This window comes from Podarcis tiliguerta (assembly GCF_965153285.1).
Source record: "Podarcis tiliguerta genome assembly, chromosome: 5".
Taxonomy (NCBI): domain Eukaryota; kingdom Metazoa; phylum Chordata; class Lepidosauria; order Squamata; family Lacertidae; genus Podarcis; species Podarcis tiliguerta.
In genome coordinates, this window is record NC_139538.1 from 15,024,755 (window position 1) to 15,047,351 (window position 22,597).

Sequence of the window (22,597 nt, forward strand, 5' to 3'; positions counted from 1 at the left end):
CTGGCCACGTGACCCGGAAGTGTCTTCAGACAGCGCTGGCCCTTGGCCTCTTTGAGTGAGATGGGCGCACAACCCTAGAGTCTGTCAAGACTGGCCCGTACGGGCAGGGGTACCTTTACCTTTACATTCATATGTTAGAATACAGCCATCTATGCATTTAACAACGTAAATCGGTATTGGAATTAGTATGGCTTACTTTTAAAAAAGTATTGGCGTCTTTAAAGAGCTGACGTGGTGTAGCTAAGAGACTGAACTCCCTAGTTTGAACCTGTCCTCTTCCATCACGAATTCAGTAGCCCTAGACCCTCCATCCGCATTAGGAGAATGATAATTACCAATGTTATGCATATGTCCTATTAAAAAATGAGTTGTCAAAGTATGGCTATTCCACAGTAAATGTCTAGTGTGGAAGTTGGCTGCAATGAGTTTCTTGTGCAAAAGTCTCCTTTTGTGCTGAACCCAGGCATCTCTCTACCAAGCAAGTCCTGATTCCCTGTGTTCGATGTAAACACAATTCTTCAGCTTTTTATCACTCCAATATCTTAGCTGTCTCTCAGGCCATGTGACGGTGCAAAATTATGTGCTATTCCCAGACACTTTTCCTCAAAGAGCTGAGCTATGCGACCCGTTTTAATTTAACAACAACAACAACATTTTTATTATTTATACCCCGCCCATCTGGCTGGGTTTCCCCAGCCACTCTGGGTGGGTTACAAGATATCTAAAAATATAATAAAAACATCATCAATCCTTAAAAACTTCCCTAAACAGGGCTGCCTTCCAATGTCTTCTCAAAGTCGGATAGTTTTACCTGTATATGTATGCTCATTGGAATTTGGTAGAAATGGTCAAGAAATGTTCCTTGAAATTGGTGAGGATATTTATAGCAAGAGTAATAAAAATAAATTGTTATTTAGGGGAACTGAATTTAATTCTAAATTATATTCCGGAAATGTGGGAAATTTCAAGGGGTCAAAAAAAATTGGATGTACCGTGCTATATTAGAAGCAAAAAAACTAGCTTTGATGAATTGGAAGAGCTGCAAAAAGATTCCATTGAGCACATGGATTGGTAATATGGACAGATTAGCTGCATATGAACGAATCGCATGTTGACGCAAAATAAGAATGGATAAATATGAAGAAATCTGTAACGAATATTTAAGCGATAAGGCGGATAGTGGTGGGAAGTAGGGGGAGGAGAGAGAGGTGGGAAAATATTGTTAAAAAAGGTGTAGTCATAGGTATATCAATGTATTCAAATCTGAATTGTCAAATTGTGTTACTATTGTTATTATGGTTTTTGTTGTATGTGTCTTTTGCAGTTGATGTTTATATTGAAAAAATGATGAAAGAAATTTTTAAAAACCCCCCAAAAACTGGATTCTTTGTTCTGTGTACAGTATTATTATTTTCAGAGGGCGTTGTTGTTTATTTTATTTTTTACATGCCCTCCACCTATGGGTCCCAGGGCCCAACAATTTAAAATGCAGTTTAAAACCATTAAAAAACTTAGAACCACAGAAAATAGGGTAATATTTGCTCTGATGACCCTTCCATGCTATTTAAAATCTATCCATGGCTATTAGCTGTGATGGAATCTCCATGTTCCGAGTCAGCATGCTGGTTCAGATACCGGATGCTGGTGAGCCATAGCAGGAAAGGCGAGGTTGCCTTTGTGTCCTGCCTGTGAGTTGTGGGAAAGCATCTCGTTTGCCAGTTTGGGAAACAAGATGCGGAATTAAACACGACTTTCAGTATAATTCAGCAAAGATATTTTTAGCTTTGGTCCAAGTAGTACTGGGTGCCACCCAACACAGAGCAAATCTGTTTCAGTCACACTTAACAAAGTTGTATGTTTGAAACAGATGTTAAATATGCATATACAGTGGTGCCGTGGTTCTCGAACGTAATCCGTTTTGGGAGTCCGTTCGATTCCTGAAACCGTTCAAAAACCAAGGCACGACTTCTGATTGGCTGCAGGAGCTTCCTACACTCAGGCAGAAGCTGCGTTGGTCGTTCGGCTTCCAAAAAACGTTTGGAAACTGGAACATTTACTTCCAGGTTTGCAGTGTTCAGGAGCCAATTTGTTTGGCAACTAAGCTGTTCAGGAACCAAGGATTGACTGTAGTTTTAATGCTGTTAATGTTTAGTTGCTTTTTAATTCCTGGTTTTCCCCCTCCGTGTTTTTTTAACAGTTCTTGTTTTTAATCTGTAAGCAGCCTTGAGTCCCGTATGGGGGAAAAGGTGGGGTATAAATAAATACATAATAATAATTACTAAAAACCAAGTTGTGTCATAAGGGTCTTCTGACAGTGGGTGGCCCAGAGGTGACATCTGCACCCAAATTGTCCCACGCTTACTGAATTTGTTCTGTGTCTAGGCTTAATGGCACACAGGACTGTTTCATTACCTTTACATCTGTTCAGCAGCTGGTGTGGTTTAAGTCCCTCTTGTTCTCTGCCACAGGGTGGCATGATGTATCTTTTCACCGCATTAGGCAGAATAGGTGGGTTTGCTGGGGAAATCGTGGCAAGTGGGTGCCTCTGACATTGTACAGCCATGGGCCAAATTACCTTGTGAGACCACATCTTGATCTGGTGTGCTGCTTGTTCCCCTGAGATCTTCTATTTGTACTGGCAAACAACTTAAGCTTTTGCCCTTTTTTTCTCCTTTTTTCTTTTTCTTTTGTTCCTCCCCTGCCTCCGCCCCCCCCTCCCACATTTCTACAGCAGCAAAGGAGGGAGAAGGAATTGAGGAAACAGCAAGAGAGGGAGCAGCGACGGCATTATGAGGAGCAAATGCGCCGAGAAGAGGAGAGGAGGCGTGCCGAGCATGAGCAGGTAACCCACATCTCTTCCAGGACGAATCTGCTTTTTATGGATGAACCTGCTGATTTCCAAGGTCGGAACCCAGTTTTGTCCCTGTGCGTTCGCCCAATATCAAGCTGCTGCTACTTGCAGTTCCCTGGCATGTGCGTTGTCATCGAGCACATGCTTCTGAGCATCATTGCGTTTTTAGGTATACCTTTAAAACACCATGCCTGCATCCCCCTACGAATCTAATGTTGTTCTTCGATATGGTTCAAATAAAGGTGTAAATGATGGATTTGCCATTAGAGTGCTTCACCTCCAGTGCTAATCTCACCTGAGCGAAGCCTTGCAGGTGCTTTGTAAAAAAACATTACCAGCAGCTGCACAGTCTGCTGGGATCGGTACATGTGCTGGCTTGCTCCGACATTCGTTTCCAACGTCTTCACTTTCACTTCCAGCTGGCATTTCAGAGTCACCACTGATTCAAAATAAGCATTAAAGTGGCTTAGTGACTCTGCCCTTGGAAATTTAAGAAACCATGTTTCATTCATTACACTTGTGTGCTCTGTTGCTTTCACTGCCAAACTCTCAGTCACTTGTTCTGTGTTGATTCCTGTCCATTATGTGACTCGCCAGCTCACTAACTAATGCAATAAGGCTGGATATCTTCTTCTCACAACCACTTACTCTCTGCAAAAAAAAAAAGTTGGTGATTTGCCTTTGGATGCTTTCTAGCTTTCAGTGGGGAATATGTTTAGAATTGACTCAGGTATCTATAATGGACTCTTCAGTTTATCATTACTGGAATGTGCTGCAGTGAGCCTCCGGCTCACACACTCTCCTCTTCCAGCATGACCACAGAGAGGAGAGCGGCAGATTTTGCTTTCATGTTTGATTAACTACTGTTTAGTGTTACACCCTGAACTAAACTGGTTAATCTTAACAATGGTTTGTTTGAAACGAGCCACCTTCACAACCCATGGTTTGCAGCTCGCTCGTTTCAAACAAAACACAGTTAAGATGTACCACAGTTAATTTGGGTGAAATGGCAAGCCATGCTTACTCCAAAATGGAAGCAAAAGGTGCCAAACTCTTTGCAGTCATGATAGATAGTGGGGAGTGTGCCAGGCGTGGAACCTCTTTCCTGATACAGAGATCACTGCAGCTTACCTGCAGCTGGTGTTGGGCAGGGCGGTAGCAAAGTTAGAAGTGTACAGGTGTACTAATGGCAGTGGAAGATGGACTCCATCAGTGCATTCACACAGCTCTGACCTCACTGTTACTCTATCCTGCCCAAGTGCTGCCCTGGCAAGCTGCCATGATAGTGATATTGGGAGAGCAGCACCATGGCTCTTGCCCACCACACCAACTGCTGCTGGTGTGTGCCAGTCCAGGAATTGCTCCAGCTCATGCTCATGGTTTATCATGATCTGTGAGTACAGTCTATTAGGAAACAGGCAAGGTGGTCTGCATCCGGCATTTTTTGGACAATGTCAGAATTTAGGGTGAGTTGCAACATTTAGAATGAGTTAATGTAAGGTGATTTGATTTTTATGATGTTAAGATTTTGTTTATATTTGTTTTATTGTGTGTTGTAGAACACCTTATGCTCTTTGGAGGATAATAATATTTATTTAAACATATTAAGTAAACAAAATGCAGAAAAGAAAGAAGGAATTTATTAATATTGAAACTGATGATAATAATATTAAATCTCAGCTTTCAACTTCGTTTTCAAAAAGAGAAGTATGTTTTCAGCCCATCTGAACAAGTGCCTTCTAAACAAAATTTCAAGACCAGAGGCTGTATGGGCTCTTTAAGGAAAAATCTTACATCCATCATTTTCCTACCCGCAACGCCATGATGATGAGCAGCACCCAGATAAACAACACAAAATGAAAAGTTGCACCTTTATAGACATATTTCAGCTTTTCTTGGTGCAGGAATTGGGTACTTGAATCAAGCTTGGAGGTAGCCAAGTCAGCTAACCTGTGACCCTCCAGATGTCGCTGAACTGCACGTCCCATCAATCACAGCCGGCCTGGCCTATGATCAGGGATGATGGGAGTTTTAGTTTAGCATCAGCTGGTGGTCCATGCGCCACCCCTGCTTTTAAAAAATAGCAAGTCTGAGTGAATGCTTGTTCTCATATTGGTTGAACAACATCTCATCAGATTTGTTTACAGAGCTTTTCACCAGTGGTGGTTGCATTTCTGTTCAGTTTATCAGATGATTTATCCCTACCTCTTTTTACAAAATTTGGGTAACTGTGGCACGGAAATTGCCTTCCTTATTTTATGCATAACATACAGGCAGCCCTGAATGTTACTGTGCCATCTACTTTGTGGTATCTCAGCAGCGGTTTTTTCAAAGTTGCATGGTGTTCATCCAAATGCTTTACATCACAATAACGCTGCGTTCCCTTTGGTTCCTCTCCTTAATGTTTCTGCGGTTCTTTCTTCAAATTTCAACATGTGGCCACTTCTTTCTCTTTGAAATTACGGTTCTTTCTTTTTCTCTCCTTTTTTTCTGCTCCCTGCTGCGCACCCAGGAATACATCAGGCGACAGTTAGAGGAAGAACAGAGGCAGTTAGAGATCCTGCAGCAGCAATTACTGCAGGAGCAAGCTCTACTTCTGGTAATGGGGAGTCAGGATCCCTCTCGCATCCTTTGCCCAGCCCTTTCTGTGTATAATGAGACTGCATGTTGTTAGCCAAATGTGTAACTGGGCCTTCAGACTTATAGGGTTGCCATCTTTTTTGGGGATTTGCCTTTCTCCTATACATTATAAATCTGAGTACCTCAATTTGTTCAAGCATTGGCATTTGTAATATTTATTAAATTCCCAACACATTCAAATGTTTGGGGGAGCATGCAGTAATGGAATGGCCGGCCGGTAGTCCGAGGGTTGGCTCTAGCCCAGGAAGCCATTTTATTTGGCCCTATCTAGTTTGAGTCAGGGCGCATTGTTAAAAAGAGATAAATATCCTAAGCCCTAACTAGATGTTACTTCAGAGCTTCATGCTTAGCTCTATTGATGTGTTTTACTTCTTAAAAGCAGCTGCTAGGGCAGGCACAATTTGGATCAGAGGCGTGACACTGATAGAGGTTAACCCCTTCCCCTCTCCGTGCCACAGCCCCAATCCAAATCCACTCCTGGCTGCTGGTAGCTACAGAAGAGAAAATAAACAGGCAAGGATCTGCAGCTACTAGCATCTCTAGGGGAGTTAATTTAGATTGATTACACCCACAGCACAGAGGGAAATGAATTTTTGTCCTTGATATTTGCACTAACATACAGGACTGTTTAATTTTTTATAGTAATAGTCACCTGCTATCTAGAGCTGGCCAGATTAAGGATTAAACATATATAGTCTGAAATGAGGATTAAGCACGTATAGTCTGAAATGCAGTATCCCTGCTACTGCTTCTAGGACACCCTTGTTCATAGGAAAGCATGTGTCTTCTCCCTGTGAGTTACAGCCTGTGAGAGCAGTATTGAAGGGCAGGTGGACTACCAGTGACCAGGCTTGAAGTTACAAAACCAAAAGGCTCAGAATCAAAGTAGTCCTTGATTAAAACAACAACAATTTTAGATGGCAATCCTAAAAGTCTAGGCCAATGTGAGTGTGGAGAGTCTCGTTCAAGAATTATTTTGCCAACTCTTACCCAGGTTCACTCCCGTCACCTGGCAAGAGAATTGTCCAACTCTCTGCTGTGCTAAGGATAGCGTGCCGCAATGGTTTCTTCCTTGAATGCAAGCACTGACACGCTCTGAATGTTTTCGTTGCCTTTCTGCCAATAACTGGAGCAGCCATTGCTGTGCACGTCTTTTCCTCTGCTCAGTCCGCTTCTAGAACATCCTTCATTTTCATGGAAGGAACAGGCCTCTGCTGCGTTTATTGCAAAGCTATTAATTGAAAGCTACTGGCACTGTGTGCTGGAATACAATCTTAACTGAAACGTACTTGCTCCCTGTAATCTCTTCTTGGTTTTATAGGATTCGACGGCATATTTCAGTTGCAGGCTGCTTAGCTTTACATTCCTGACAGAAACATTTTTGCACTGCCGTTTCATGCTGTTTACAGTTTTGACATGGTTTATTTGCTGAATTTCCTGCATATATACTCTTCCCTTTACTCTCCCCACCCTGCCACTTAAGCTAAATTTATATCTTGTCTTTATTTTGGATGTGAATTGTTATTCTTTTCATTTTTCTTTTTTAAAAACAGTATTATATTTATCAGTACTGTTGGAGAGGTCATGCCTTGTTTCCCTCTTCCCAATTGATCCATTAATTTATACGACTGGACAGAGTATGTTAGACTTTCCCAACCTAGAGCTCTCCAGATGTGTTGCTCCACAGCTCCCATCATCTCAAACCATAGGCCATTTAGCAGGGACTGATGGGAGTTTGAGTTCAACATCTGCAAGGCAATAGGTTGGGAAAGAATGGCATATGCAAACCCTTCATTGCATAAATAACGTTTCCCTCCATCAGTTTCATAACCACAGGAGGGACAGAACTTCCCGGCTATAAAATTACAAATTGGACCACTAACTGAACAAAGCAGCAAGTTTAAAATAAACTATTTAGAAAGAAATATGCTGCCTCAGCAATGGGTTTTCCAGACTTTTCTCTGGGCATGCAGTGCATTCAAGCTAATTTTCAGATAACTCGGTGGTACCATCCAGATTCCAAATATGCATGATTTAGGAGGCATGCTTAGACTACAAGCTTAAACCGCTTCCACACTTGTTTCAGACTGTCACAATTTCCCAACAAAATGTGATGGTTCTGTGAGTATACCCTGCTTCCCCCAAAGTTGTCACATTTGATGGAGCCTGAAAAGAGATGGTGTGGACCAGAGTTCCTGCTGTCTCAAGGCCACATAAATGTTTGTTGTTGTTGTTGTTTAGTCGTTCAGTCGTGTCCGACTCTTCGTGACCCCATGGACCAGAGCACGTCAGGCACTCCTGTCTTCCACTGCCTCACACAGTTTGGTCAGACTCATGTTTGTAGTTTCGAGAGCACTGTCTAACCATCTCGTCCTCTGTCGTCCCCTTCTCCTTGTGCCCTCCATCTTTCCCAGCATCAGGGTCTTTCCCAGGGAGTCTTCTCTTCTCATAAAAGTTTAGCACATAGCTTCAGAAGTAGTGATGAGTAAGTAGTTCAATACATTGGGGGCAGGGTAAAGAGCACATAATAGAATAGAATAGAATAGAATAGAATAGAATAGAAAACGATCCCTTTTTAATCAGCGATATGCTTTACAATGGGCACCACCCAGACAATAAGACAAGTAAAAAGTAAAAAAGAGAAACCTGTTTCAACATCCGCAAGACCCAGGGTCCATTTGGTCTCTTAGGGTTACTACATCCTTGCTATTTGGGCTTAAGTTTCCACTTGATATGTATCTGTGTTTGCCTTTTGTTATTTCCCTCAACACCATACTGGCTGTGTACCTTTCAAGCTGCCATGCTGCTTCTAAATATTTGTTTGGCTTACATGTCTTGGTAGGAATATAAGCGCAAGCAATTGGAAGAGCAACGGCAGGCAGAGAGGCTGCAGCGGCAATTGCAACAGGAGCGGGATTACCTTGTCTCCCTGCAGCAACAGCAGCAGCAGCAGCAGAGGCAGGACCAGAGACCAGCAGAGAAGAAGCCCCTTTACCATTACAAGGAAGGGCTAAATGCCAGTGAGAAGCCAGCGTGGGCAAAGGAGGTAGGAATGGCCATGTTTTCTGTTTTGCACCTTTCCCTGGGGTAGGAGGGAAAAAACCAGCGGAGCCAAAGACATTTACAGTGTTTTGTGAATATTTTCAGTGCTGACAAAAAACACCCTTTCCCCCTTTTAAAGCTGATTATTCAAAACTGCTACTTCACCTGCATTGCACTCATTTGCCCTCTGATGTCATCTCAGACCCAAATCTGATTGGCCACAGGGTGTTATATGATGGCATGATCCCTGATTCATCCATATGACTAAACCAGGGAGCAAGAAGCATCAGCAGTGAGGAGAAATGAAAGGAGACTGTTTGCACTATTGTTTCAAGTAAATATCTGCCCTATTGAAATTGCTGGTTTTTACTTGAAAATTAAAACTGGACAATGTTTGGTATAGCTGTAGTAGAAAAACTATATAATAAATACTGTTTTAAAAAAATGCAACCCTTTTAATGCCTACGTTAGACAGTTGCATATTCACCATGAAGTAAAGTCCTAGTTGTGGAGATTTGCTTGGAATCCGTTCTGAGGAATGGTTCCACCATGCTTCCCTCTACTTTGCTATCGTTACTCAAGAGTGCTTAGATAAAAGCCTTGTTACATACAGCTTGAAGGGGCTTTAGTACATAAGTAGTGTTCATGAATGGAGCCCACAGAAGACTCACTGACATCACCTTATGGTACAAAAAAGGACTCCTCTAAGTGGATCTGAGATTCTCATGTCAGGTGAATGAGGCCTCATGCTTTTGCTATAATGAATTGTGTGAGGAGCAAAACTGTGCAGCAACCCTCATGAACACCTCTCTGAATGCCACCGTTGTGCAAATCCATTTCTCAGAGGAAGTAGTCCAGAGGCTCCTTTTGGCCAATCCATGGCCTATCATCGGTATTAATGGTGACCAGCGTCAGTTCTCTGATGTTAATTCGGGATGAGTTTGCCATCAGCCTCTCATTTTGTTTTAAATACCATAGATAGTGCACAGTTGCTTCCATTTTCTACCCACAGCATTCCAAAGATTCCCCAGGTACCCCCTCACATAATCTATAGATGCCATAGAAAAATATAATGGATCTTAGCCTTGAGCGTGGAGGGGGGAGTAAAAAGAAGTGTGTGTGTGTGTGTGTGTGTGTGTGTGTACTGGGCATCCAATTTGCCTGTCCAACACCATTGTCTATAGGTGCCCACAGTGTCATCCTGGCTGATCCCCCCACAGGTGGTCACTCTGGAGTATCAGTACTGTACTGTAGGTATTGTGTTTTGAGACCAACCCCAAAAGGTACTTACTGGGGGGGGGGGGGTCTGCTGTAATGCACAGGAACTGAACCTAGATCAGTGGCTTTCAAACTTTGTACGTTAGGGAGCCCTTTCCACATATATTCACGCTCTGAGCAACATTTCCACATCTGCCACAAAAACCTCAGCACATCACAGAAATATCTTAGTTTCGTTCTAAGGTGCATGCTCAGTTCATGTGAGGATATTGTCCATGTCTGATGGATCTCAACCACTGCCTGACATGAACAGAGAGAGGGTGCTGTTGAACGCACTCTGTGTCCTTGTGGCAGGATGTTGCTGGATAATTCAAGTCAATGGCGGGCGATCAGTCTTTCTAGGAAGCTGCTCTCTGGTACTGATCTTCATGTTGAAGAACTCAGGATCTCCCAGAACACAGTTTGAAAACCACCGGCCTAGACCGTGTTAGGAAGCGGCCTTCTGGCCTAGCATATCAGCAGCTCTTTCATCATGCTATGGGTGCCATCCATTTTTATTTATTGCCTGATTGGCCACAGTTCTGTATGAAAGTCTTTCTCTGCACGTCGTGCTTCACGAGCTGGTTCATCTTCTCCTGTGACCCTGTTGCATGTAATTTGTCTTGACGGCTGCTTATTTGTTAACTTGCTAAGGCGAGAGGCGGGGGTGGGGGACTTGAAAAAAGAGGACAAAGCTCTGAACACCGGCCCCAGTTTGTTTTTGTGGCTTATTACTGATGATGCCTGCTGATGGGTCAAGGTCAGGAACAGCCTGCTCTTATCTCTGCTGTAACTGTGCCAGCTGCTGAATAAGAAACTAGCATTCCCCACACAACACGGTTGCCCTGAAAGGAGGTAGTGCCCATTCAAATGTGGATCTCGGGTGTCACTAGAGTATGGTAATTGATATCACTTCAAAAGCTTCTTGTCTGTTGCAGACACTCCATCTGCAGGAGTGTCCTATACACAATTCTGTTTTATGATGTAGAATTTAGATTCCTGAAAATCGCCACTATCATTTTCATTTCTTCTTATCTGAAAAGCAGATTTCTTGCCCTTGTGGCTATGGGAATATGCTAAATGGGACTAGGAGTGGGGAGCTTTGTTCACGGATGGAAACACCTGCATTGCATCGTTTTGTGTGCAACGGGAGCAACTTCCTCGTGGAAGTAGCCCTGATCTAGCAGCTGCATTTTGATTGCCCTAAAGATGTAATGAGGGAATGAGATGTTGAGGGAAAGAGAGTCAAAATCCAAATGCCTTTTTTGTCATTTCTAATGGGGGGGGGGGGTTTCTCTTTCTGTCAATCAAGGAGCGCTGAAATTGACTAGACCAAGTGACAACAGCTTCTATACTAGTCAATTTCATACCTAGAGGAAGGGAAGAGAAGGAGGAGGGTTCCTGAAAATCCTGAGCAGGAAGCAGAGCATACTGTTGAATTTAAATGATTTTTAATGAAATTACTTGTGAAATGCTTGCAGCATTTTTGCACCCTCATGGCCCTCATAGCAGCTGGCAATAGTCAGACAGATAACTGTAAAAGGTATAAAAAGGGCAACCACAATGACTGAAATGTTGGAGCAATTTGCTTCTGGGGGGTGAGAATATCTCAGCAGTAGCCAACATGGATTAGATGTTCTAGCATCCCTGACTACTGGCCTCGCTGCCTGGGGCTAATGAGAGTTGGAGTCCAACAAAATCCAGAGGGCACTATGTTAGCTACTTTGGAGGCTTTTTAGTTTAGGGGGGAAAGGTGACTATGCAGGGTGTGATGGAGCTTTATACAATTATGAATGCTTAGAGGGATTGGATAGAGAGACTGTTTTCACTCTCTCAACTCTGGAGTTCAGCATCATGCAATGGAATTGATTGGGCAGACAAAAGAAAATACTTAACTAACTTGGCAGGTTCACTGCTGCATGAGACAGTGTGATGACCATTGGCATAGCTAGCTTTTAAAATGGGATTAGAGCAATTTATGGAAGACAGGTCCATAATAGCTAAATGGCGCTTCCACGTTCAGAGTGAAGGTCCCACTGAATGCTGGTCGCTCAGTGGAGGGGGCCAATGGGAGAGGGCTGGTGCCTTCATGCTTTCCTTGGGAAGTTCCCAAAAGCATTTGACTGCCCACTGTTAGAAATGGGATGCTGAACAAGACGGCCCCTTGATGTGTTCCATTCAGGTAGTTATTATGCATTTTCTGCGAAATCAGCCTTGCTGAAGAATGCTGGGCATGTGCTGAGTGACCTTCTCTCACCTGTGAGTTAGAGCAACTAGCTTCCATGCAACCCTGGATTGGAGCTGAACTTTCCAAGCAGGCAGGAGCCCTGGTACTTCTTTTGTTAGAAGCTAATCATGGTGAAGGACATTTGCCAATAATTATATACTCGTGCGATTAACCAAAAACATGTGTTTTAATAGTTTGATTTCTGTAATCCTGCTTTTCCAGGTACATCAGCGAGCTTTTAATAACCCACCAGTTATTCCAGCTAAGCAGAACCACAGTTTCGTGCCCCAACAATGGGTGACTTATGTTACTGACAAAGGTGTTGCTCCACAATCCAACTCTAAGCCCTTTTTAAATATTGTTAAACCTCGTGGTAGACAAAACCAACGAGCGTTTGACCCTCACAGTAAGGACTTTCCGGACTCTGCTAAGCAAACACTCTGGGTGCCTGTTATTAAGATCTCCATGCCAAGTCCACAAGAAGAGCTAAAGAATAGACCCATGTTTATAAAACCCAAAACCAGTCTTGGTTTTCATGGGCAGTTGCGGGAAAATGGCCTGAAATCCCCCAAAGGGTCTCGCTCGCACGGGTGCAGTCCTGAGAGGCAAATGAGATTGGAGGTCAAGTGTGTGTCTTCTCCCCACCTTCAAGAAGGAGGTAAGCCACCACTGCCTCCCTATAAAATCAAAATGAATTTCCAAGAACACAATGTGGACAAGGAGAGGAAGCATCTTCATTCTCATCTACACCCAAGTGTCATTACCTCTTCGAGGAGTGTTCCATCATTATGCAATATCTCGGCAACACATGATAACCAAGATCTGAGTGCTTCTAGTCCAGCATGCCTCTTGAGAAGGATGAAGATACAAGCTGATGAGGAGAAGAAGCATCATGCATCTTTGGAGAGCCTCTTAGAACATCGCCAGCTTCCCACTGGGGTCCATCATGTGCAGATGCAGTGGAAGAGAATAGGGCGAAGCGTGGAAGAGCTTTTTGTTCCCTCTCTGGATCTTTGTCCACAAACTTCTCATCTGAATGTACCCAACTTGGCATCTTTGTCTTCTAGCTCTCGCTCAGCATCTTTAAATTCCCTTTCATTTTCTTCCAACTCGGATCTGATTCAGTCTTCTAAATCTTGCCAGGGTAATTCTTCTTCTGGCATCACTTTGCAGATGCCTCTGGGTTCATTTTCTAGTTCCTCCTGTTGGTCTTCCAAACTTCCTTCTCGGGTATCTCATGCGAAGGAGACTCTGGGTGTGCATGTTCATAACTACATATCTCTGTCTTCGAGCACACCGGACTTGAGATATGCTAGGCAGCGTCACTAAAATGAGCCGGGGAGTGATTTCTCTCGCCATTGCCAATAAGCTCTTGCCATTCTATAAGCTGGGGCTTGCTCAGGGGCTGGTGCCGTGGTGGAAGCAAATTGTATCGAGCCAGGGAACTGGGTGTTGCTTTGCTTCTGGTGACTCCCTGAGCCTCACATGTCTTTGAAATTATTTTGCAAAACCGACAGCTGCAAAGTCAAGTCAATTAATGGGTTAGGTAAATCAATTAAAAGCATTTTGTTTGAGTAGAAAGCCCCTCCCTTTGAATATCTGTAGCTGATTCTTTTTTAAAATATTTTTAATACATATACTGACAAAAAACACGGAGGCCAGTTTAATTGACTGATACATGTTCTTGATAGGCTCATTTCCTTGCCACTCAGAATTTAGCTGTTGGAAATACATAGAATATAGCTTCTATTTGGGACTTTATAGTTCTTTTAGGTATCCAGGCCATAAATGAGTCTCGTAGAAATAAGGCATACCAGAAGTTGCCTGATCAGACAGTATGTCCATTTATCCCAGTATTATCTTTTCTAGCTGGCAGCAGCCCCCCAGGATCTCTGGTACAGATCTTCCCTATTACCTGCTTGCTGATTCGCTTCAAGATGCCAGGAACTGAACCTGGATGTTTCTACCTTTGAAACATTTGACCTATGCTATGGCTTCTTCCCAAACTGATTAAAGGCCACAAATTACGTGGCAGTGCCTTAATCATGTGCATGTATTACAAGCCACTAGGAGATCTTCCATCTTTATCATGGGGAATACTAACCTCTTCTTTTCTATAACTGTAATAGAGTAAGTGGTGTATTTCTAATAATCTCAAGAACTTATTTCCAAAAATAAGTTCACTTTTGGCATCCTGCTACCACCCTTACTGTCTGTATGCTCATATCTTTTTTGTGAACTGCCCTGAGACCTCCGGGTATAGGGCGGTATATAGATTCAATTAATAATAATTATTATATATTTTAAATTTTCTGTATGATATTATACCTCAGTATAACTACCATATGATTATATGCTATGATTTTAGGTGATTGTTTCAATCCAGTTTTCCACATATAAATCCACATACCTTTTCCTATTTGCTTTTTTAACCTAGTAATTGCCCCCCCTTTTTTTTTCTTGGAACAGTAGAGAAACAGACACACACACACACACACACACACACACAGCCCTTCCCTCTCTCTAATGCTCAGCTGTAGTTAATGTAAACCAAGGTTTTAAAACTGCCAACAAACCATGGCTTATGAGTTTGGTTTGTTCTGGTTTGTAAACTGCACTTAAGGTGAACAATCAAGTAAACCATGGCTTAGTGTTACATGCACAATATTTTTTAAGAAGAGTTTTGAGTTTCAAAAGTAGTTTGCTATGCAATGTATCCAGCAATGCACAAAACCACTTCTGGCTATTCAGAACTTCTTGTAGAGTTCTTTTGATTCTGGCCTAGATCAGGATCCAAAGGATTCCTTGCTTACTTTTGCTCACTTGGTTTAAGTACAATGTCTAAAAAAAAAAAGTATAATTATAATAGTTGAAAATAGTGTTGGGTGCTCGCTTGAAAATCAGTGACCATTCCTTTCGAATGCTGAAAAACCTTTGAGGGACTTTTCAAGCATTTGAGAGGACCACTTGCAAGGAGGCAATTTCCCTCTCTCAGCTACACTACCTGCTACTCCCTCCTCCAAGGGGGAAAAGCTCCATCTTCCCAGCCAAGATAGCAGATGGCTGAAGTCTCGAAAAATGAGAGAGGCGCAGTGCATCTCTCTCACTCTCCAAAGCTAATCGCTACCTCATGATCTGGGTGTTTGTGGCAGGCTGCGATATCAGGTGTCACAGAAGAAGGTCCAGCATCCAAAACGCCCCTTTTGGAGTGATGGCATGTGATGCAGGGAACATAATGTTGCAGGAAACAATGGTTAAGGATTGCTTAATATTACTTGCATGCTCAAATTGTGATGAAATGCTGATTGAGAAGAAGAATCAAATATGTTTTAAAATTACTTTTAAAGTGTGATTGCCTTTTACACTTTTGAACTTTTCATTGTGATTGTGAAATGGTTTCCACCAGTTCGTGAGAGTGGTGGACTTGAGGGGCCTCTTTTTGTATTATCACTGCACCTGAGACTGATTAGAGCATAAATAAAGGCTAAACTCATCTTACTCCAAAGTGTGGTTTGTTCAGCTGCTTGCCTAAGAGTTATTTTTATAAACGTGGAAAACTTTGAAAAGCATATAAGCTGCTGGGGTAATCTTTTAATACGGCAAACGGCGTTTCCGTGCGCTTTGGCTTCTGTCACATTATTCTGTTGCACCAGAAGCGGTTTAGTCATACTGGACACATGACCCGGAAAGCTGTATGTGGACAAACGCCGGCTCCCTCGGCCTGAAGCAAGATGAGCGTCACACCCCATCGTCACCTTTTACTGGACTTAATCGTCCAGGGGTCCTTTACCTTTTTTACCTTACCCTGTTTACTCTTAATACCACCTGATCTTAAATCCATTTACATGGAAATAACTCCCATTGATTTCAGTTACTTCTAAGTGCATTCAGGACCGTATAAAACTATCAGGGAAGCATTCCATTGATGGAATCTGAACTTTTAGACTTGAAGACACATCAATAACTTTCTTGTGAAACAGATCTACTAAGCAGAAGACTCAGGTGTCTGTTCACTAGCCAGGTTGTGGTTAAAATAGTTGAAGGGTAATACAAGTGCATCTCATACTCTACTTTTTGGATTATTTGCATTGCCTCCTTAGTCCGCTGAACATTCCTTCAGGAGACAGGTTTTAGTCTGGTCATCTTTGGTCTAGACTTGAATGTAGGCATGTTTCCTGAAATTCCTTGGAGACCTATTGAAATAATGCTGTCACCCGCTAGATGTCATCCCAATATTTATGCAGATGCATCTTTGTTCTGAAAACATATCGTTTTTTATTCTGTCTCCCAACTTGCCTCATTTCCATGTGCTGCTGCTCAGTAGCCTTAAGATGCTGACAGACTAACCCTAGATAACCCATCATAGCTGATTTGCAATGCAGTACTGTATCTTTTTTGGATTGCCAAATGCTGTAGGTGACAATTCCTACCCCCAGATGCCCTTGTTAAACCTTTTGGGGGGAAGAACTACTCCATACCTAGCTTCTTAACATTAAGCTGATCTTCTTGAAAGCCGCAACTGATTCAGTTATGTAGACTGCTCTTCCAGATCAAGCTCATTTCACAACAAAGTGGTCGTGAGCATTCAATGATGACATCCAAAGCAAAGGTTTTTTTTAATCCTGTTGTCCTGTGGAAGTTTGCTGCCAAAGATGATTTGGCCCCCATGTGGAGTTATTGGAGCCTGTCCCAGAATGCACTCTACATTTACTCTGGGAGCAGAGGACAAACCGGAAGTTCCCAAATATTTGGCCAACTCTATCGACTACTTCGCGGTCATTTGGAGGACGGGAAGCAAGAAGCATCGTAAAGAACAGAGGGCCAAATAAAATATTTACCCAGGGCATTTATTGCTTTGTAAAACCACTAAAATTATGCCCTGATGTAATATACTGGCATGGTAGTTTGTACGTAAAATGTGTGAAAGTGCTTTTTATAATTGGATAATTTAATTCTCCCTGCTGGGTCAGTGAGAGGCAGCCAGTATCGAAGACTGCAGGCTTAATTTGGCGAGGGGGGGTGCACACGTCACGATAGTGGCTTAGCCTTCTGTGGCGGGGAGAGGTCCTTTCAGAGGAGACAGTGGGAGATCTTTTTATTCCTTGGCAAATTACCTTCAGACTTTTTTTCATCACAACTCTGATTTGGGACACTCTGAAACAAGCAAGCAATCCCTTTCTGGTCAGCTTGTCAGTCCCTTCTTTTAACTGCTGCTCCAGGTTTTGTGTTGTGTAAGAGGATTTTTTTGTAAGAGAATCTTCCCTGCTTAGGTGTCCCCCCCCCCTTTTGGGGGGGGGGAGAAGTCATCTCAGTATCTTGGGGGCAGCCAAAGAATCAACAGGACTCTGCTGAGAAACTATTCTCTCTCTTTAATGTAGTCAGGGTGTTTAAATACAGCCAACTAACAGTCATTCCACCTAAAGTATATCTAGTGTTTGTTTTTGCTATTTTGAGAATCTCTTTGTAGCACAACTGTAATAAGAAAACTGAAGAAGCTTGGTAAGCATCCGCTTGGTGATGGTGTAAATTTGCATATAAAGATACGAGCCTTCTTGAAATTAAACACTTGATGTGATTGTTTGCATTTGACTCAGATCTGGAATTAGATTTTGTTTGAAATGATTCGCTTTCTTGATGTTTCTATGTCAACATAATATCTTTTAATCAAGCTTCATCACTGGATTTTGCAGACAAGCACATTGCCTTTCCTTGCTGCCATATTGTGCCACTTTTTGAAATCTCACTTAAAGCATTTGTTTTGTCATTTGTGGTATCAGATGAGGTAAGGCTGCTCTCGGAATGCAGATTGTGGTCAGTGGGTTCTATCGCCTCTAAGCCAGCATTTCCCAAACAGAATCCCACTTATTTTCTGACGTAAAACTAAAGTCTTACTTTTACGATGTAAGAACTCCCTGTCCTCTGGAGAGCCTACCACCTTGTGCTTCTGTGTGAGTCTCTGTTCAGGACATGCCTCCTCTGAGGTCAAATCATTCTGCTGCATCTTTACATGTGGGGAAAGGCCCAGAGCTCATTTTGCATGCAGAATGCTCCAGATTCAATCCCTGGTATTTCCAGGTAGGCAAAGACTCACCCCTGAAATCCTGAAGAGCCTCAGCCTTTCACTGTATACAATACTGAGCCAGATGGACCAATGGTTTGACTTGTTATAAGGCAGCTGCTCCTACCCTACCAGACATTATTTGGCCAGCGTGAGCAGTTATTGGAACCTTTCACCAGAAGTTCCCAGATACCTATATTGAAGCAATTGTCTGATCAGCCGGAGCTGGATGGTAGGAGGCAAGGCCAGAGCAGCAATTCATACAGAGATTCATTAGGCAGCCTCCTTTTTCAGGCAGGTGCTTCAGGCTCATAAAAGCTGGAGTCTCTTAATTCTGTTTCTCTTGGCCCACCAGCAGTTTTCTAGTACACCCTGGCACCCAGTTTGGAAATTTTGGCTCTTAAGCTTTCATTTGCCGATGTTGCCTTCTAGCTATGCACTCTTACCGCTGCCCTTGCCTTTCCGAAACCAAAAGCAGAGGTCATAGCAGTGACCTGTAAGTTGTCTGTTGGTTTCATTATGCTGCCTATGCTGTACCCTCTCTGTACAGTCTTTGGAATCACCAAAACCAAAGAGGTCATTCCCTGGGAAGAGCCTGGTGTTCTCCGCCTTTGCATGCCCTCCTTGTCAACCTCCTGTTTCTGTGGGGCTTGCTCATTTTGCTATGGCCGGAGCCACACTAGGAGATTTTTTTGAACACTACGGTTCAGATTTTGCAAATGACTGCAATCCGTGATCACTGCTATTGTAATATGGCATAAAAATGCATTTTCTTGCCTCTGATTTATAATCTCCTGGAGCTGTAGAAATGTCAGCAGTCTGCTTGGGCAGGGTTTGATGGGCTGCTTCCTGGAGGCGAGTTGGAATCTGTATGAAGCCTGTACAGCCATTTTTTTTAAGAATATGTGAGTAGAATATAAATTGGTATCACAACATTCCATATATATATATATATATATCCCAAAAGTCAATTTGGATCAAAACTGCATTCATTTTGGAGTAATTTGATGAAAACTGATCCCATTCATTGTAGGCCTTGGGGAACCTACATGCTGTAGCTATTACCTTTCTTTGTGTTCATTGTGAAATGGAAAAAAAAGGACTTTCATATTTGTAAAAGCACAAATGTACATGAGATACGTTTTTGTGGTAAGCAAAAATAAGATTGAGGTGAAATGAATAGGGTGCCAGTTTTCAAACATCTAAAAATACTTTCCATAAAGAAAAATGAAAACAGTTGTTTACTAGGACAACTGATGCCCGGGGAAATAGCTCGGAAGGAAGAGCAATTATGCTATTTCTATTAAACATACTTTGCTTGATTGCATATGTGAGATATGATACCATTGCTTTGATAAACTTGAAGTAGTAACCTCACATTTCATTAGGCAAAATTTATGGTTTGTTGATCATTTGTAAGCCTTGATTGTGGTGTAATGAGCTGCAAGCCATTCATTACTTATACACCAAAATCCATGTTTACAAATTGTTAGATAAAGTACACAGTATTCTTCACACACCTTCCTTTCCCATCGCATCCACACACCCACAATCTTTACACATTTTCCTCATAGTTGTTAGATGTCTATTCTTTCAGCTTTTTAGTGGGAGATTGGTTTCTTTTTACTTCTTTGTGTTACAGTACAGAGTTAAGAATACCATGTTGTTTGTCATAAAGAAGCATATTTTAAATTGTAACAGTATACAAGGTGTCGGTTGTCTGTTTTAAAGGAATAATTCCGCACTGATCAATCATGATGCCTGGCTTTTGTTTTATACCCAGTTGACTTCTTTTACCATGAGTGAGATGAACTGTGCAAGAATGAGTTTGACACTGAACATTAGTCACGGGGGGCAACAGCATGGGAGATCTGTTGCATGCCCAGGCTCTGTACTCCCCCACCTGACCGACTGATGGAGCTTATCTGGTCCATCAGGCCCACCCCCTAGGAGGCCCTGTCTCTAGGCCTGCCTTCCATTGGCGTCTTTCCCACATCCAGCCATTTCATCTTCTGTGTTTTAGAACCTCTTGCTTAATCTGTTCTTGTACATTACCATTCTTTCATTTCACATGTCTTCCCTTTTCTCTCCTTCAGCTGATTTCTATTTCGTTCAATGGCTTGAGTTTTTGTTTTTGAATTTTGCTTAGCTCTCCCTGCTGATTCCCACCCAGTGCTGCCCATTTGAAAACTACCCTTTTCTCAATTCAGTGGGTTCTTTGAATGCAGCAGGCAGATCTAGACATCTGCAAATACCACTTCACCGTATGCCCACTGAGTGGAATGTATTAGCTGAACAAAGCATGTTGTGGCGTGTTCGTTTTACTGATATGAAAGTCCTCTGCAGTAGCAAAGAATCTGTGTTCAAACATTAATTGTTGCGGTATTGCTGATGTTTCGGAATGGCTGGTTGGAAATTTGAGCTAAGGAAATGGCTGTACAGGCTCTAGGTATATTATAGGCCGTGCATTCAGGTAACTTGAGATCACAGCTCCTTTCCCCTCTTGCTTCAGGTGGAGGAACGCTCCAGGCTCAACCGGCAGAGTTCTCCAGCAATGCCTCACAAGGTGGCCAACAGAATATCAGATCCAAACCTGCCTCCTCGATCAGAGTCCTTTAGTATTAGTGGGGTGCAGCCTGCTCGGACGCCGCCCATGCTCAGACCAGTGGATCCACAGGTACAGTGACTCAGTGGAGTCTCATTTTCCTCTTCTGGTCATATGCAAATAAAATATGACACATGGTCCTCATTCAAGGTAATGTCCTGCCTAAATGTGTTTCATCTGCCAAATATGTGTTTCATGCAATCATATTCAATATGCTGCCTGTGGCAACGCTATGATGACAGTATCACAGCCTTAGTTCACTTTATTTGGGCAGGCTAAACTAATCTTGTAAATGCACAGACATGTTCCAGTCAACAAAAGCCCCACTTTTGAAAATACTTCCTTGCACATGGTGAGATGCAATACTAGCATGCATGCATGCATGTAGTTTAGAAAGCCCAAATTATTTTGAGGGCCAACACACATTGGCCTCGTTTGCGCATAATGCTTAACCATGACTTAGCCTGAACATGCAAAAGTGCTGCCTCCCAAGGAGCAGATCACAGCTGTTTTCCTCCTACCTGGTCCTTTTAGCCCAGTGCAGCATGACAGCCAAACCAGTGTTAGCCTTGGTATGTCATGCAAATGTGGGGTCATGGTCAAGTGCTCTCCTCCTTAACCATGTTTTGAAGCCAAGAACAAACCAGCATGCTTGTGTGATCCCAGTGAGCCGTAATTTGGCTTCCTTTGACTTATGCACCAGGCCATTGCGTTAACCATTTGGGTTGGGATGGGGGAGGAGCAGAATCTATCTTCCAAGGTTAGGGTGATCACACATACATTCAAACAAGCAGTACATTTATTACCACCTTAAGGAAATATAGGGTAGGATGAGGAGAATGTGAGTGTCAAACCTGCTCCAGATCTTGCCTTGGTTGGGACCATTGGTCAAGTAACGAATAAACGCACCTCAGAAAGGCTATTTTAATTGTCTTGCACTATTTTAAGAGGGCTATTTTAATAGTCTTACACTGATGTGGGGCAGTAGTTCTGTATATGTGGTCCATGGGGAGGTGCATGATGTATTTGGATAAGATGATTTTATTAATAGAGACTCTACTGCCTATCTGCAAACTGCCTGATGAAAAACAAACAGCCACTGCTGAGCAGTTCTAGGGTAAGCAAGCCCTGTATTGTTTATGTTGCTTTCTCCAAACCTCGTAGAACTATCAATCAAGGACGTGTTTGCATGTTATATATATATATTTAGATGCATACCTAAGTTGCTTCTAATGTACCTTTCCCAATGAATGAGACATGTGTGTCTTAGGGAACACTAATCAGAGGGACAAGATCTGCAATGAGTCCCTGTCAAATGTAGCAACTCAGCTTTCCGAGTATGCTAAATTAACTGTAGCCGAATATCTGAACTTGGGAGTAAAGAAGTAGAATATTTGCATTCTCATGGTTCCATTCATAACCTGATCACCAGTTTCGTTCCAGATCATCCCTCTTCCTCCTTTGTTCCGTTGATAACAAACATTGCACTGTTACATTGTCAAAGCAGGTGTCAATCTGGATGGGCGCCTGCCTGTCAAACCTACCATGTAAATTTCTCTCAGTTCTCCAAAGCAAAGTACAATACACATGATAAAACATTTTCCCTCATTTTGGAGTTATCAGGTGGCATCTTCCATGAGAGAAAAGTGAAAGATTGTATACGAAACATTGGTCTGCTCCAGTATGGCAACCTTTCTGTCTCAGTTTTCCTCCAACTATGCTGAAACAAAAAGTACCTGGTAGCGAGCAAAATTTTACCACAATTGCTTCTCTCCCCCACCCCCAGCTTTCTTTTCATTCATGCATGTCATTTAAAACTATCCATCTTAACAATAATTTTGCAGGAGTCAAGTTCCCTTTTTAAAACTGATGGGGAAATGCTGAGGGACCCCCATCCCAGTACTCTAGACCTCTTGC

At 42.6% G+C, this 22,597-nt stretch overlaps 1 protein-coding gene across 10 annotated transcripts in view; it reads left to right on the forward strand.

Moving 5' to 3' along the window:
* The window catches only part of TNIK (TRAF2 and NCK interacting kinase), a 298,880-nt gene that overhangs the window by 231,514 nt on the left and 44,769 nt on the right, over positions 1–22,597 (forward strand). For 5 of the 10 annotated variants that reach the window (XR_014511715.1, XM_083441856.1, XM_083441862.1 and 2 more), the window contains 4 exons: positions 2,732–2,842; positions 5,364–5,450; positions 8,334–8,537; positions 20,588–20,752. Coding sequence is in view for 9 of the 10 variants with exons in the window: in XM_083441856.1 (XP_083297982.1) it covers positions 2,732–2,842; positions 5,364–5,450; positions 8,334–8,537; positions 20,588–20,752 (567 nt within the window). In the remaining variant the exon portion in view is untranslated. The remainder of the gene's footprint in view (positions 1–2,731; positions 2,843–5,363; positions 5,451–8,333; positions 8,538–20,587; positions 20,753–22,597) is intronic. The other 5 variants (XM_083441858.1, XM_083441863.1, XM_083441860.1 and 2 more) reach the window with 3 other exon arrangements.